Source organism: Manduca sexta, chromosome 23, assembly GCF_014839805.1.
Source record: "Manduca sexta isolate Smith_Timp_Sample1 chromosome 23, JHU_Msex_v1.0, whole genome shotgun sequence".
Lineage (NCBI taxonomy): Eukaryota > Metazoa > Arthropoda > Insecta > Lepidoptera > Sphingidae > Manduca > Manduca sexta.
In genome coordinates this window covers 7,422,554-7,437,846 of record NC_051137.1, presented here as the reverse complement: position 1 = coordinate 7,437,846, position 15,293 = coordinate 7,422,554, and the positions used below count along the sequence as shown (strand labels likewise).

The following is a 15,293-nucleotide window of genomic DNA, read 5'->3' as shown; positions in this document are numbered from 1 at the left end:
CTTTTGTTATGCTTCTCGATATAATGTAGTGATACTCTGCTTCCCGATGGGTCTCGCAACAGCACAGGCAAAGGGGCACAAAGACAAAAGCCTCGCCAAGACCTGCCACCCGGAACCTCTTTTATAATTATACTCACATTCACGCCAATTATACCCATAGGGGCAGGCAGAAGTGCAAGTAGTACACCCACCTGTGTAATTATTTGTAATTTTACTAGGTGGAATACATAAGGATGTCTGACGAGAAAAATAGATGAAACCAAATGAGCATACTAGGCTTCAACGCACTGACGTGCATAAATTCTCGCCTTCCAAAAAAATCCTTAAAAACAAAGGCGGCCATAGCCTAGTTGGTTGTGGAACGGACTGTTGAGACGAATGTCCGCAGATTCAAATTCCTAAGGCACACACCTCTGACTTTTCTAAAAAAACAGATGATGTGTGTGTATGTTTGTGAATTATCGCTTGCTTTAACGGTGACGGAAAACATCGTGAGGAAAACTGCATACCTGAGAAGTTCTCTATAGAAATTTCGAGGGTGTGTAAAGTCTACCAATTCGCACTAGGCCAGCGTGGTAGAATAAGACCTACTCCCTCTCAGTAGTAGAGCAGGCCCGTGCACAACAGTCAGACAGTATAAAATACAGGGCTGACATTATTATTATAAACAAATCCTAATCTTAATATTTGTGAATAATTCTGAGTCCGTTTTTGCAATTCATCTATAAAAGAGATTGAGATCGTTTATTGAAACCGATGGTAAATTATGACAAACGGATTGCAGGAAAATGTTTGTGTAATCATCCCTCTGCCCTTTATTTCATAGCGAGATTCAAATTCTCTATAAAAGGTGGAGCTACTTACTGTATGCATCCTTATTATTATCCGATTTCCTTTAGGAATATTTATAGTGAATTATATTAAAAAAATAACGAATTATACTAATATTAAGGAACATGAGGTACACAAATGTAAATTACAAAAAATAAAACATCACATATAGATTTTGTTTGTTTATTTTTCAGGAAGCAAATGATTCACAGCATTGGTGGGATACAGAGGGCTGACAATCTGGGCCGAATACTCATTTTCCTGTTTTTTTTTAATAATTTTTCACTAGCAGAGGTACAACAGCTTAGAATACATAAATACCCAAATATAAAAATGTGAGAAAACAATGTTACACATAGCGGTAGGATAGTAAACTTTATTTAGTAAAGCGAGTTTTCATTTCATATTTTATTATTATCTACACACCTTACTAAATCACAATTTCTAATTAAATATGTCAAAATTTATTTATCACATTTATAACATTCTGTACAAAGTAAAAAAATATTTTCATAGTCCACTAGTACAAAGTAAAGCTGCGAACATTGCAACAATATTTTTTTACAATTTATTGTTATTTTGTCTGCTGCGTGAGTACATACAAAAAACACTTAAAATATATTTTATTCCGTTCCACTGAAAATGTACTTCGTCTAATGCAGTTGAGCACACAAAAGATAATGAAGTAAACTTACTCCAGTATCACTGTTCCAACTATGATATGCAGTTATATGTATGACGCTATGTCCGTATTGCATTCGCTGTATCACGGTTTCACGTCGGGTCTAAACGTTCAATATGCATACTTATATAAATACAATTAAGTTACATTTTCTATGTTTAATCTATCATACGACAACGTGTTTCATATATCATAATAAAATTGTTATGAATATAAATAACACAATAGTTACGTTAATTGGACATACAACCTTCATAAGGAGTGGCATAATATGTATCATACTAACAACAGTCCCTTTATTTCTGTATTTATAACTGTTTATTATAAAGTATAAATAATCCACACTTTCTATTGCATTGGCTCTTTGGACCAGCGCCCTTCGAAATATTCAAAACACAAGCGCAGCACTCGTCCGAAAGCGACCATAACTGGGTAAACGAGTTTGTGTGGTAGGCAGGCACATAACATACACGAATGTCATCACAGCGCGGACTGACTGATAAAATTGTACAATAATATAAATTGGCAAGCTGCTAATATCAATCGGCCACGACCCAGCACCCACCCATGCGTGTGACGCATCTGATTCGTTAAAAAAACCTTTTTTTATATTATTTATGCAAAAACAATTATATTTTACAACCATACTAATTTGAACTTTTCTCCAAATATTGGGGAACTTTTAAAATGCAAAATTGTGATTTGTGACAATGATCTTACAGAAACAATTGAACAATCTATAGGGACAATCAAAATATTACAAATTAATTTACAAATATACTCAATCTCTAAATATTAACTAATTTTCATAAACTGAATTATTTACAAAATATGGACACATCGCGCTTGAAGTGTAACCTCTCTTAAATACTTGTAACTATTTACAAGGACTATCATATAACATTAATTACGAGCATTGCATTTTCGTGAGCTTGATCAAAATAATCCCTTGTTCTATACATATCATCTGTCGTAGGTACACAACTCTGTAGTCAATTATAAAAACAACTCTCAATAATTTCGCATCACTTTGCATCACATTACCATCATCTTATTACCCAATTGTGACGAACCGTCTCGAATGCTGATTGTAATGCTGCTTCGACTTATTTTATCAAAATTCCAAAATTTCAATTTGTGCAGCCAATTCAATAGTTAGTTCAATGAATCAGTCTTAGATCAAAGGAAACAAATTCAGTACGTTTTTGTTTTACGAAATTCGTCATGTAAAGTTTCAACCGCGTTGCAACTTCGGCATTGTACCGGAAACGAAATATAAATATGCAATGTGTAGGTAACTACAATACATAGTGAAGTAAAAAGAATTTCAGGGAATTCCAGAGTACTGCTATTGTTGAACAATCTAAAATTAGGACTTTAGATTCTAAAATATTAACAAAATAGTCATATCAAAATAACTATCCCTAATATATTTAAGAATTTCATTCCGAGGTTACTTAGTATTAGAAAAATTGTCATGATTTTTTTTCGATTTTGTTTTTATTTGTTTAAATTGACACTGTTTACAAAAAAATCTAAATTATGGTAGTTCACACAAGCGCACAATACTGATTATATATAAATTTCGAAATTTGTGCTTACAGTCAACAATTATTATTTAACACTAGGCAAATTTTAATATTAAATAGAGCATGTATTAGTTAACATTGTTGTACTATTTCGATTTACTAAAAATAGTGTACATGTATCAAATGATAGTCCATAACACTGGAGGAGTTACGATAGGCTTAACAACTGAGTTCAATATTGCTTAAACAATGTGCAACCATTGGAGCACTTTATAATTGAGACATTTATTTATGGAGAAGCAACAGACAACATTTTAAGTCAAATAATGGAGATCATAGCAACAGTCCCGATTCCGATTAAGTTCTAATAAAACTGTAATGTGAAACAGAAAATACCAAATCTATTGAACATGTGACATATTTCCCATGCTTATAATAAATGAAACATTGATATGCATTGTAAAATCAACAGCAAAATTACAGTAATTAATGAAAATATATAACAAATTCTCTAATAAACAGCTAACAAACTATCTACGTCATAACTTAGGCAATCAATTGTTCACTTAACAAATAAATAAGGATTATAGACTTACCACTGTATAATTTCACCACCTACCTAATCTTATCAAAATTTTCTTACATACCGCTCACGCTATAATCAACAAGCTAAACCAATTTATGGCACGTTCGGATTTATAAGACCATGCTTAGTTGTGTGCGAGTTAGCTGGTCCTAAAATGTTACATATCAATCCACATAGGTAGGGCCAACAGCATTCTGCTAAATTTCCCAACTGTATCTATTACTCTGTATTTGTGTTATTTTACACAATGGAATTCCCTCAAAATTCTACACAATAGATATATATAGCAGAATTCAATGATCATGAGTAATTGCACTTAAAGTCCATATCAAATATAGGTATCATTTTTCCACTATTCCAAGTCATTTAGAATTGTTGCCAATAAAATATGGTGAAAATTTATCTGCCGTTGTCATATGTGTCTTTCATTTATGTCTTTCATATATTCAGCTAGCAAGTTCTGTGAACATGTCAATATTACTAAAATTCCCATTCTTCTTCAAATCCATAGGAAGAAGACATCAATCTATTTCTAGACACAAAAGTCTAGAAATAGATTATATGCCGTCCAGAAAATGTGTTCCAACAATTGAAGTCTGGATGTGCAATTACTCTTTTGAATCATAACAAAAGAAAATTCGCCTCTCGGTTCAATAAGCGCACATTGGGTTAATGTTGTTGATCAATTGAATGTCTACTGCCACCAATAATTGCAAGGATCTCGATTTCAAGGACATAGCGGCGCCAAGAGGCGACGGCTTGCAGACGCGACATTCAAAGTCGGTATTTACAATATCGAGCGCCGCCGCCTCGGCGCCGTGAGCTGAGCTGAGCGGCGGCCGGGAGGCACTACAGCGAGCCAGACCTCGCGGCGTACGCGCCCTATTTGTCCGTTGACTCGGGCGGAGCGCCGCCGAAGTCCAGCTGGTAGCCACCGGCGCGAGTCATTTCTTCCATACTGGGCTCTTTACACTCATGGCCAGCATGCCCGGTGGCGCCACAATTCCAACACGATAACTTCGGCGGTGCATAGAGCACAGGTACGAATCCCGCATAAGGTGCCGGTGTCGGGTACGGGGGCGGCTCTCCGTTTGCGAACGGCGGTGGCGGCGGACGGTAAGCTGGTGGCGGCGTCGGGTAAGCGAACGGACGTGGATACTGGAGGAACGACACGGGCGGAGGCGCTGACGGCGTGGCGCGGCGCGGCGCCAGCGCCGGCGTGTCGGGCGGCGACGACGCTGCGCTCGACCCGCTGTCGGACGGAGACCGTGTGGGCGGACAATACACGCCAGCTCGTCTTCGAACTCCGTTTAATTTCTCTAATGATCTGTACTGATGAAGTCCAATATCGCGTAACCTCTCGTCACCAATAGCGTGCCGCATCTGCAAACCAGAACAATTCTAATTTTGCCTTCTGAGCTAGACGCCTAAACAGTGATAGAAATTGAACTTTCAAGTTTACCTCTGTAAGTGATAGATTATCGAAATTAGCAAGTTGTAATGGCAGTTGATCGGGCGGGCCAATAGAAACGGGCGGCAGCGGCGGTGAGCGGTCGCGCGACAGGCGGCGGCGCGCACGCGGCGAGGCGGCGCGACTGTCGCCCGGCGAAGATACCAGCGGCGACGTGGGCGCGCCCGCACTCGCCTGGTACGATATTACCTGGAACATTATGTAGTGTTTTCTTTATTTCTTTTACATCCCATAAATAAGTAAGTTAATAGGAGGCAGTAGGAAAACTATCGAATTCATGATAAAATATTTGTTGTGTCTTTGGTAAATTTTACTCACATATACTTATAATTTGTTATGCCAACTAGTCGCTAAATATTTTATGAGGTGGAAAATAAGTTGTTTCTAACAATTGTTACTGGGTGAGACTAAACTTTAATCAGGTGTTAATGGTAATAAAATATGTACATACTAATTTAAGTATGAAATGACATTCTTGTGAATTGGACGTATTTTATTAAATTGCATCAATTTAAAGAACCATTAAATCTTATGCAGCTCATGTAAAGACAGTGCTTTAAATTTTTTACCTTACATGCATTTTTATGTGTGTACTATGGCCAAAATCAATTTTACAAAAAAAAAATACAACTTGACTGTAATACAATATTTAATTTAATAATTTAATTTATTAAACAGATCAGCAACACAAACTTTTAGCCTAATTTATACTATTCAAGTATGTAATAATTACCTCTACCGGCTGATTAATAGCTGAGACAATAATGTTTGCCGGCCATGCATGTTGACCCATGTAATCTCCTATATTGTACTGTGGTATAGGCAGTCCAGGCGGAGGATGAGGCACCTCGCTTAAGATTGAAACTACACTCCCCGCTCCACTCAGAACTGGAGGTGAACTAAGTTCAGGCACTGTGTCTGTGTTTGGAGGCTGTAATCATTAATATATTCATAAATTGGATAATAAAAATAAAAATATTACAGAGACAAGCACTATTATTATTTAAAACTGGCTTTAAATATGCTAATTATATTTTGCTTGCACTACAATATTGTGTAACACTTGTGCACCATGAATAATTTTATACAATGTTCCAAACTTATATGAAGTATTTTAATATTATTAAGGTTTTATCATAAATAAACATAGGTTTCTATCTGTTCTGAAAATTTAAAAAAAGCTAAGAATTTTGAAAATAAATTATGTTACAGAATGATTGTTAAGATACCAAAATATGACTACTATCAAGACAGTGAAAATTGCGTTTATGAAGACAAAATTATATAATAGGAATATGATATAACAAAACACAAAAATAAAAGATAAGTATAATGGTACACAATAATGTGTGCTTAATTTTCATTGGGTGTAATTGGATAACCTAATGAAATTTCACTTTTCATACTAACACAAATATAAAGGTAACCTTGAAACTATGTTTGGTTTTGTATAAATGTGCAATTAATTGTATTTTTATATTCTTTTTGAAAAATATCTCTGTGAAAAAACTCATAATTACATGGAGTGTTCAGCAAAAGACCATGAATTTATATATTGGGCCCTACTTATTAATAAGCACTAAATGGATGATATAGAGGCCAGTGAAAAGTTGGTCATGATTTGTTTACATTTGGGTTTTTCTTTACTATTTTATATGTATCAAAACTTTTAAATTAGATGAAATAAAAAATTTACAATCATAATAGCTACATACAAATTGCTTTAATAGTTTAAATCTCATCTTAAATCTTGATGTATCCTTTAACCGAAAGCATAGTTGTTCCCACAACATAACCATAAAAATAATTAATTAAGATTTTTTATTAATGACTATGTATGTCATTGTGTCATGAATACACATTTAGTGAATGAATGAAAATAACTATTGTTGATAACATAATATTACAACATACTTTTTTGTTTAATAGATAAGGATACTCACAAATTATTATATTTTTTTATAAGATTCTTTAAGTCATTGTTATCTATTATTAAATAATTTTAATGAGAAATAATTTAATAATGTTCAAACTAATAACAGCAGGAAATTGTGCTATAAGATACACTTACTCAATGTTTGTTCAGAACATTGTTTTGATTGTTTACATGGTGTATAAACAATGACTAATAAAGTATTTACAAAGATTCATATTAGATAATTTCAAATATGAAATAATCTTATTGAATGTAATATTTAACTCATTTTAAAAAAAAATGATATAATTATAATATAAATAAAGGAATGTAAGTACAACAATATTATAACATTAATGATCATAATATTTATATAATAAAATAAGTTTAGAAATCTATATAATATATATAATAAGTATAGGCAATGTGGTGTAATTATTTTTTTCATTTTCAATACATATATCCAATAAGAAATGAGAGAAATGAATACATGCATCTGAATTAATAATGAATGACTGATAATCAGTCCTACAATCATTCACATGCAGTAATTGAAAACATAGCAGTTTAGGAATCCTTTTTTGAGAAAAATATTTTTTCTTTACAAGTATGCTTATGTAAATGTAAATACAACAAATCAGGCCAACTTAAATTGTACTAGTATACTTTTTCACTAAAAACATTACTCAACAATATGAATGTGCCTAAAGTAACACTCTCTATCCCCTTTATGGTTACCAACAAGCAATGTTCAATGAATATTACTGAATGACACTGACCTGCACCCCGGGTGTTTTAACAAACATGATACCAGGCGGTGGTCCTAAATTAGACAAATTAGGCGGTGGTACTGACATATTGGCTGTTATATTAGACTGTGTAAGGCCACCACTCACGGGTACTACATTTATATGTTCCTGCTGCTCTGTATAGTGTATTCTCTGGTCTTCTAATTTCAATTTCTCTAAAATTTCACCAAAATGTGACTTCTGGTCGAATGTGAAGGCAGGATGATGTAGAGCCATCGTGTACAATAGCAAGATTTCTTCGAGCAAGTCGCCATACAGGCCTTTCAGCAGTCCACTCTGCTCTAAGCTGACCATGGCGTTGTACAATGTGGTGGCACACGCGAAGTTGCATGACCGCAACAGTGACACATACAAAGCCATTTTCCGTCGCGTTCTAGGATCTGTGTTAGCGCCGCCAATGTCCGCAGCCAGATCTGTGGGGTTGTTTGCTCTTAGTTCGGCACCACGCAACTCCTGAAAGTCGCGCTTGCCGAGCTCCTCCAAGTACGTTCCGATAAAGCGCAGTTCAAACGGCAAACACATGTTTAATAATGTACACATTGCGTCTATGCGTTTATAGCTTTCCAATTCTTTAAACCATGATACCACGTCCTCTTTGCAAACCATTTCCAGAACACATTGAAATTTTATGTAAAGAATCAACCGGTCCCCTGCTGTCGAAGCGCGTCCGTTACTTATAATTTTTGGCACACTCGGTTTCTGTAATAAGGTGATGGTTGTAATCCAAAAATATTCAACTGTAACATTAGTAATTCTAAGCTTTTATCAGTATTTTCCAAGTAGAGTATATTGGTTAAGCAACTACAGGCAATGCTAGTAGTTTTGTCGTGTCTATAGTCTATGCCTCTATGGAACGGAATAGAGAAGGCAAAGACAATGGTAGAATGTCGTAAAAATTTAATCTGTGTTGATCTCTGAACGTGTAGGTTGCATTTATTATCCGGAAATTCCGTTTCTACTTTCTGAATCTGAAACCAGACCTATTCAATAGGGTAGATATTTGACTAATTTTCGATCTTTACTTTTATCGAATATGTGTGTCATATAAATTTTAATACAGAAAGATAAATTATAATAAAAATCAATATAATATTATAAGCCTTTAAATTTCGATATAAGAGGTAAGTAAATATCAAAAACGAATTTAGAGTGCCATTTGGAAAGCCTTGCCATAAATTATGTTATGACTCGTGCCCGTGCTCGCGTCGTTGCATACCTATTGAACAGTATTGTACCATCGCAAAGATAACATTAGTGACTATGTGATGACTCTTTTATGCTGAGCTTTTATGGATAATCATTGGTGTTTTTAGAATGTCAACTTTATTTAGAAACTCCGTTCCATATTAAAATATTCATTTGGAGATTATTAGAATTTATAAGTCGAGAAAAAATATGACGTACTCATTTTAACGTATCATTCTACTTAGTTAGACAAGGACAGAATCATACTATCACGCTACTATTATTGTTTTTATTGTATGCAACACAATCGTAGTTACTCGGCATTTTTTGACAAATCAAATTCATTTGTCTTTTCAATTTGATTACTATTTTGTCGAAGAAATACGATTTTACTTGTATTAGACTGAAAATATAACAGAAAGTCATAATGGCACCAATCGAAGACGTTGAGATGAAGAATGTGGAAAGTCCCACTTCGGCTGGTGAAGGGGAAACAAACGAAGTGAAGAAAGACGCTGATGTCCTCACGGTTCAGGATTTGAGAGAGCACATCAGGCAGATCGACAAGGCTGTGAGTTCCAAAGAGCCAAGATTTGCAATGCGCGTATTGAGATCACTGCCCAACACCAGAAGGAAACTGAATGGTAATGTTTTGCGTGCAATCATCAACCAGATTTACCCATCGAGTGGAGACAAGGAAGGTCTGCTCGTGTTCGTAGAGAACCCTGTTCCTGGTGCAGTGGAAATTGAAACACCACGTTCTAGAAGCGCCCCAAAACAGCCGGTACCAGAGGCGGATGTTTATTTGCATCTTTTAGTACTGCTACGTTTGTTAGACACAAACAGACTGGAGGAAGCTACGGAGTGCTCGCAGCAGTTAATGAACAAAGTGACTGCCCAAAATAGAAGAACGCTTGATTTGATTGCTGCTAAATGTTATTTCTACCATTCTCGTGTATTCGAACTCACAAATAAGCTGGACCTTATTAGAGGGCTCTTACATGCGCGCCTGCGGACTTCTACCCTCCGCAATGATTATGAAGGCCAAGCTGTTCTCATCAATTGCCTTTTGCGCAACTATCTACATTACTCTTTGTATGATCAAGCAGACAAATTAGTGAGCAAGTCTGTCTTCCCTGAAAATGCAAGCAATAATGAGTGGGCAAGATTTATGTACTATCTGGGTAGAATAAAGGCTGCCCGTCTTGAATACAGTGATGCACACAAGCACTTGGTGCAGGCTCTAAGGAAAGCTCCACAAACAGCTGCAGTTGGATTCCGTCAAACTGTGCAAAAATTGGCTATTGTTGTGGAACTTCTTTTAGGTGATATCCCAGAGCGTGCCATATTCCGTCAAGCTCCTCTCAGGAAAGCATTAGCACCCTATTTCCAACTAACGCAAGCAGTGAGGCTTGGCAACTTACAAAGATTTGGAGAGGTGTTAGAGAACTTTGGGCCCCAGTTCCGAAGTGATCACACTTTCACATTGATATTACGTCTTAGACAAAATGTTATTAAGACTGCAATCCGTTCAATTGGCATGTCTTACTCACGTATATCTCCTAAAGACATTGCCCGGAAACTGGGCTTAGACTCTGCTGAAGATGCTGAATTTATAGTAGCTAAGGCCATTAGAGATGGAGTTATTGAAGCTACTTTGGATCCTGAAAAGGGTTACATGAGCAACAAGGAAAGTTCTGACATATATTGCACTCGGGAGCCACAGCTTGCCTTCCACCAGCGCATATCATTTTGCTTGGAATTACACAATCAGAGTGTTAAGGCTATGAGATATCCACCCAAGTCATATGGCAAGGAGTTGGAAAGTGCTGAGGAGAGACGTGAAAGAGAACAACAGGATTTGGAGCTTGCTAAGGAAATGGCTGAAGAGGATGATGATGGTTTCCCTTAAATTAAAATGTTAAAAAAAATTACCTTTAATAACCTCCATTTGTGGATCATAATTTGAAATAGATGTAACATTGAATACCAAGTGCTAATAAATTGCTGAAAAATTATGATCATTTGTTTTATTTCTGTTGTAGTGCATTGTTAATATAACTGACAAAGAAAAAACTATTAAAAGATTCTTAATTTCCATATCTTCCTCCTTGCTCTTTAACGCACATCTCCTTACAAAGTGAACTGATTATGAATCTAGTTTTGATTCTTTTGTATAGCAAAATATTACTTTTCCACTTTGTTTGAATTTCATTACACTGGGTGAACAGTTTATTTTCTTATATGTATAGGTTATGCTAATTTTGTAATATGTATCTTTTACTTATTTCCAAAATTAAATCTATGGTTTTAACCGACTTCAAAATAGGAGGAGGTTATCAATTCGACGTGATTATTTTTGTTACTTATGTCAGATCTCGCTCATTTATGAACCGGTTTGGAAAAATCTTTTTTTATTCGAAATAATATATCTCCAGATTGGACATAGAATTTTTATCAAAATCGTTTAAGTTTGGTTTTAAAACTAAAAAATTAGAATCAATACTTATGTCGTCCAAGAAACCGAAACCGCGAATTTTGCTTGCTTGTGACGTTTTTAGTTATGTTTTTGCATTGGGTGTGGTTGAGTGTACTTCTTACATACTTATACATACAGCATAACACCTTTTTCCCTTTTCAGTGGTAGGCAGAGGGGTAAAATTTCAGCGCGATAGTCGTACTGCGTGCCAAGCAGCGAAATACATTAGTTGTGTTTTTGTTTACTCTATATATATATATATATCATACCTTTTCCCCTTTTCAGAGGTAGGCAGAGGTGTAACTCCTCAGCACGATAGTCGTATTGTGAGCGAAACACAACTACGCCATTGAGACAGTCAATTTTTTTAAATAATTACAATAATTTCACATAACGGGTACTTATATACTGGATATCAATTTTGGAGTCGGTGCCTAACTAAAATTGCTAGTTAAGCTAGATAAATAGGTACATTTACAAATATATGCGGCAGCAGCATAGGGGCGGCAGAATGCATCCATCGAGAAAAAAAGAAATAGGACGATTTGGATTCGTGTTCAATGAGCTGAAAAGAAAAACCTGAAACAACTAAGTACTCGATTATTAGTAGAAACGTTATTTCGTCTCACCAGTGGGACATTTCTAATTATTGTTGCAAAGTATCACGCACAATTGCTGCGTAAATTTATCGGTACTAGCATGCTCATAAGCAAACCTGTTTAGTCGCGCTTAGTACCCGCCGTAGCTCAGGTAGTAGGTATACGGGAAAATCGAAAACGGCTGATTTTTGAGCATACTAAAAATTATCATGATTATTTTTAGTAAAGTACAGATATGCAGCTAAATGTCAATTATTTTGCAGACTTTCCACTTAATATATTATAATTCTTTTGCAGCATACTTTCGAGCTAATAATGAGCATGGTTATCTGTAAGTCAGTATTATTCTAAGTCCTTACTTATTATAAATTCTCTTTGTTTGTACTTATATGCAATTTACCTACCCAAGTACATGGTTTGTATCATAGCAACAACGTCACTTTAGTCGTGTTATAATAATAAATTATTGGATTCCCTAGTTACCGTATTGATCGTCTGAGATTTTACCAATAGCTAAACTAGATATTAATATAGAAACCAATAAATTCTTATCATCTTAAACGTCTTAATTGTGCAGCCTACAAGTATTAAAATGGTTGAGTTTACTCCAGGGACGATGGAAAAGTTAGCCGAATTATTAAGACTACCAGAGCCAGAAGTCCTACAAGGAGATGACTTGCGATCGTCTGGTAAAACCTTTGAATCATTCTGTACATGCTGTACTTATCCACTCTTCTGTGATTTTTATTCGACTTAATTTATTTTTCATCTGACTCTTACCTCATTTTCTAATTATGTTTTAAAACTGTCTAATGCCAGCGCTACCTATTTAAAAATACAAAGAATATATAAAAAATCCATTAAGTATTCCTATTAGAACCAATTACCGGGGTTAAAGTAGCCTATAAGATAATCTAGGACATGTCCTAGATTATATCTTTAATACTTAGGTCTCTGCTACAAAGATACCTAAGTAGATCATGCAGTATATTGTAACTATGTTTACCTACCTACATTTTAGGTACGTGGTTATTCAATGTTAATTAAATAATCAGTTTTATCGGTAAAGAATTTCAATAGATAAGTAAATGGTAGATTCTCATAATTAAATAATTTAAAAATGTTACTTATCAATTAGAGTTTGAAATATCTTCGACGAGGGACAAAATTCCACTCACAACGAATATATCGAAACAACCGAAAAATATTGAAGAATTTGAGGAGCAGGAAGCAAGGGAAGCTGAGGAACTGGGGCGGGTAGGAGCTGGTATTGATGGACGGAAAACTCCTGAATATTCTATGAACTACCAGCAGTCTGTGACGGCTGAGGATGTTTTTCTGCAGGTACTTAATATCTACGAAAGAATGATTAGTATCTATTTTCAGCGCTGGTTTTATGTCGTCTGAATACTTAAATGCTATTTGTAACATGAGTAGAGACTTATAAGTCTAATTAAAATACAGACTGAACACAAAAGTTACACCCTCGATTATTTTACTATGATTTCTAAGTATAAGAGAGCTATCTGCAAAGTCCAAACTTTTATTCAAGAATATTGTGAAATAGGGTCTTATTTGCTTTTTAAACGGATTCCTTGTCGCAACGCACGTTAAGCCTGATGTAAGAGTATACCTATTTTCTAGGTTCAATTCTGACGCTAAAACAAAGTTTTAAACTTATTAGTCTGTCGAGCCTCCTCAAATTTTCTAGACCATCGTAAAATGTTCATCTCCCTCATATTTTGCTGAATCTCTTTTGGTTTTCCGTTCCACATTCTGGCTCATACTCCTCGGTCGGAATCGTAGTTTGATTATGTAGGTTACCTTACTTATTTTGAAATATAATTAAAAGTATGCGACTGTTGAATAATTTAAAGAAATCAAAGCAGCTCTCGGTACAATAATGGTATCTATTAATAAATTTGACCTCAAAGACAGATGTACTACCTAAGTGCCACTAGGGTGGGATCTTAAAACTAAAAACTGGTTACTTGCCTTAAGGAGTACATACACACACATTTATCGCCGCGTCGTGAAAATTCCGTCCTATGATATGATGGGGGTGAACCTATCACAATATCTGGCACAAATTATAAATTCCGGGCAGATATTAAGTAAAAAATCCTACTATCTAAGATATTTAATGTAAATTATGAATTTTCAGATTGGGGCAAAGACTCCATCTTCATCTAGTTGCGAGAATCTAATTTTAAAGATCAAGATGCCGGGAGATAAGATGGAAAATTTGGATTTAGCGGTCGACGCCACGACCGTAACTATTAATTCTTCACAATATCATTTGAAATTACCACTTCCCCACGGCATAAATCCAGATTTATCGAAAGCTAGTTGGGATGCCAATGAACAGACATTAATTTTAAAATTGAAATTGGATAGAGAGTTTGATTTCATAAATTTTTGAACATGAATAATGCAGATTATTAATATTTTTTTAGTACCGAAAACGGTTAGCAATAGGCTATGTAGCTAATTAAAGTTCGTTAAAATACGATCAAGCCCTGGTCGTCCTGATTTGATGATTGTCTCAATAATTGTAAATAATTGCCGAGTAGATGCCAACGCACCAACATGTTACAAAACAAAAAAATGTAATTGAAGGACTGGTATCGTGAGAATGCTTGAAGGAACCCGTGAAAAATTCATAAATGTTCGCTGAGACAGCCATAGATATGATTGCACCCGCCTTTTTTTGTATAAAATGAGATATCAATCATTTAGTCTTTTATATGCGATCTTTTATTATTTCTTGCCACGCTGTTCTGTCAGTTGTACCTACTCTACCTATATTTAACGCTGCTGTTGGTTTTGAATATAAAAATTTAATTAAGAAATATTTGTAGTTTTTGTTGTTATTCACATATTACGACTGTGAGACGCATTTAACAATTGTATATTTATTCAATTACTACGTCTATTATACAGACGATATTGTGTATAGTGTACGGCCGGTTACCTTTAGTAAACATTACAATACACACTATAACTCAAAAGGTCACAGTTAGATCGGTCAAAAACTATAATTATAACGATATTTAGAGTTCCGCACGTTATACAAGTCACGTTTATTCTTTTTTAAATAAAAAAATAGCTTATAATTATCTATCAAGAAACTTGGTGGCATGGCACTGTAATTAAAATTTAGTTGACTACGATTCAACTTGAAATTTGTAACTGTAGATATCGGTA

The 15,293-nt window shown here is 35.0% G+C and overlaps 3 protein-coding genes across 3 annotated transcripts; 2 read left to right on the top strand and 1 right to left on the bottom strand.

The window, feature by feature from the left end:
* Positions 1 to 1,000: 1,000 nt before the first annotated feature.
* LOC115445049 (extensin) lies at positions 1,001 to 8,666 on the bottom strand. Its single transcript, XM_030171132.2, has 4 exons — positions 7,794 to 8,666; positions 5,833 to 6,030; positions 5,091 to 5,288; positions 1,001 to 5,011 (listed from the first exon to the last, which is right to left on the bottom strand). Exons 1-4 carry the CDS (start codon positions 8,427 to 8,429, stop codon positions 4,511 to 4,513), a joined length of 1,533 nt encoding a protein of 510 aa, XP_030026992.1. The 5' UTR covers positions 8,430 to 8,666; the 3' UTR covers positions 1,001 to 4,510.
* A 648-nt stretch (positions 8,667 to 9,314) lies between these two features.
* On the top strand, positions 9,315 to 11,029 carry LOC115445052 (probable 26S proteasome non-ATPase regulatory subunit 3). Its single transcript, XM_030171136.2, has one exon. It carries the CDS (start codon positions 9,436 to 9,438, stop codon positions 10,918 to 10,920), a length of 1,485 nt encoding a protein of 494 aa, XP_030026996.1. The 5' UTR covers positions 9,315 to 9,435; the 3' UTR covers positions 10,921 to 11,029.
* Positions 11,030 to 12,073: 1,044 nt separating this feature from the next.
* On the top strand, positions 12,074 to 14,940 carry LOC115445059 (dynein assembly factor 6, axonemal). The gene is made up of 3 exons (XM_030171143.2): positions 12,074 to 12,775; positions 13,225 to 13,430; positions 14,251 to 14,940. The coding sequence occupies exons 1-3, from the start codon at positions 12,679 to 12,681 to the stop codon at positions 14,506 to 14,508; spliced, it is 561 nt and encodes a 186-aa protein (XP_030027003.1). The 5' UTR covers positions 12,074 to 12,678; the 3' UTR covers positions 14,509 to 14,940.
* Positions 14,941 to 15,293: the final 353 nt, after the last annotated feature.

Coding starts and splice junctions, on each gene's coding strand:
- LOC115445049 (XM_030171132.2), bottom strand. CDS start 8,429: ATGGTTTGCAAAGAGGACGTGGTATCATGGTTTAAAGAATTGGAAAGC. Junction 5,289..5,832: donor CTATTAATCAGCCGGTAGAG/GTAATTATTACA, acceptor ATAATGTTCCAG/GTAATATCGTACCAGGCGAG. Junction 5,012..5,090: donor ATAATCTATCACTTACAGAG/GTAAACTTGAAA, acceptor TCTGGTTTGCAG/ATGCGGCACGCTATTGGTGA.
- LOC115445052 (XM_030171136.2), top strand. CDS start 9,436: ATGGCACCAATCGAAGACGTTGAGATGAAGAATGTGGAAAGTCCCACT.
- LOC115445059 (XM_030171143.2), top strand. CDS start 12,679: ATGGTTGAGTTTACTCCAGGGACGATGGAAAAGTTAGCCGAATTATTA. Junction 12,776..13,224: donor AGATGACTTGCGATCGTCTG/GTAAAACCTTTG, acceptor CTTATCAATTAG/AGTTTGAAATATCTTCGACG. Junction 13,431..14,250: donor CTGAGGATGTTTTTCTGCAG/GTACTTAATATC, acceptor ATGAATTTTCAG/ATTGGGGCAAAGACTCCATC.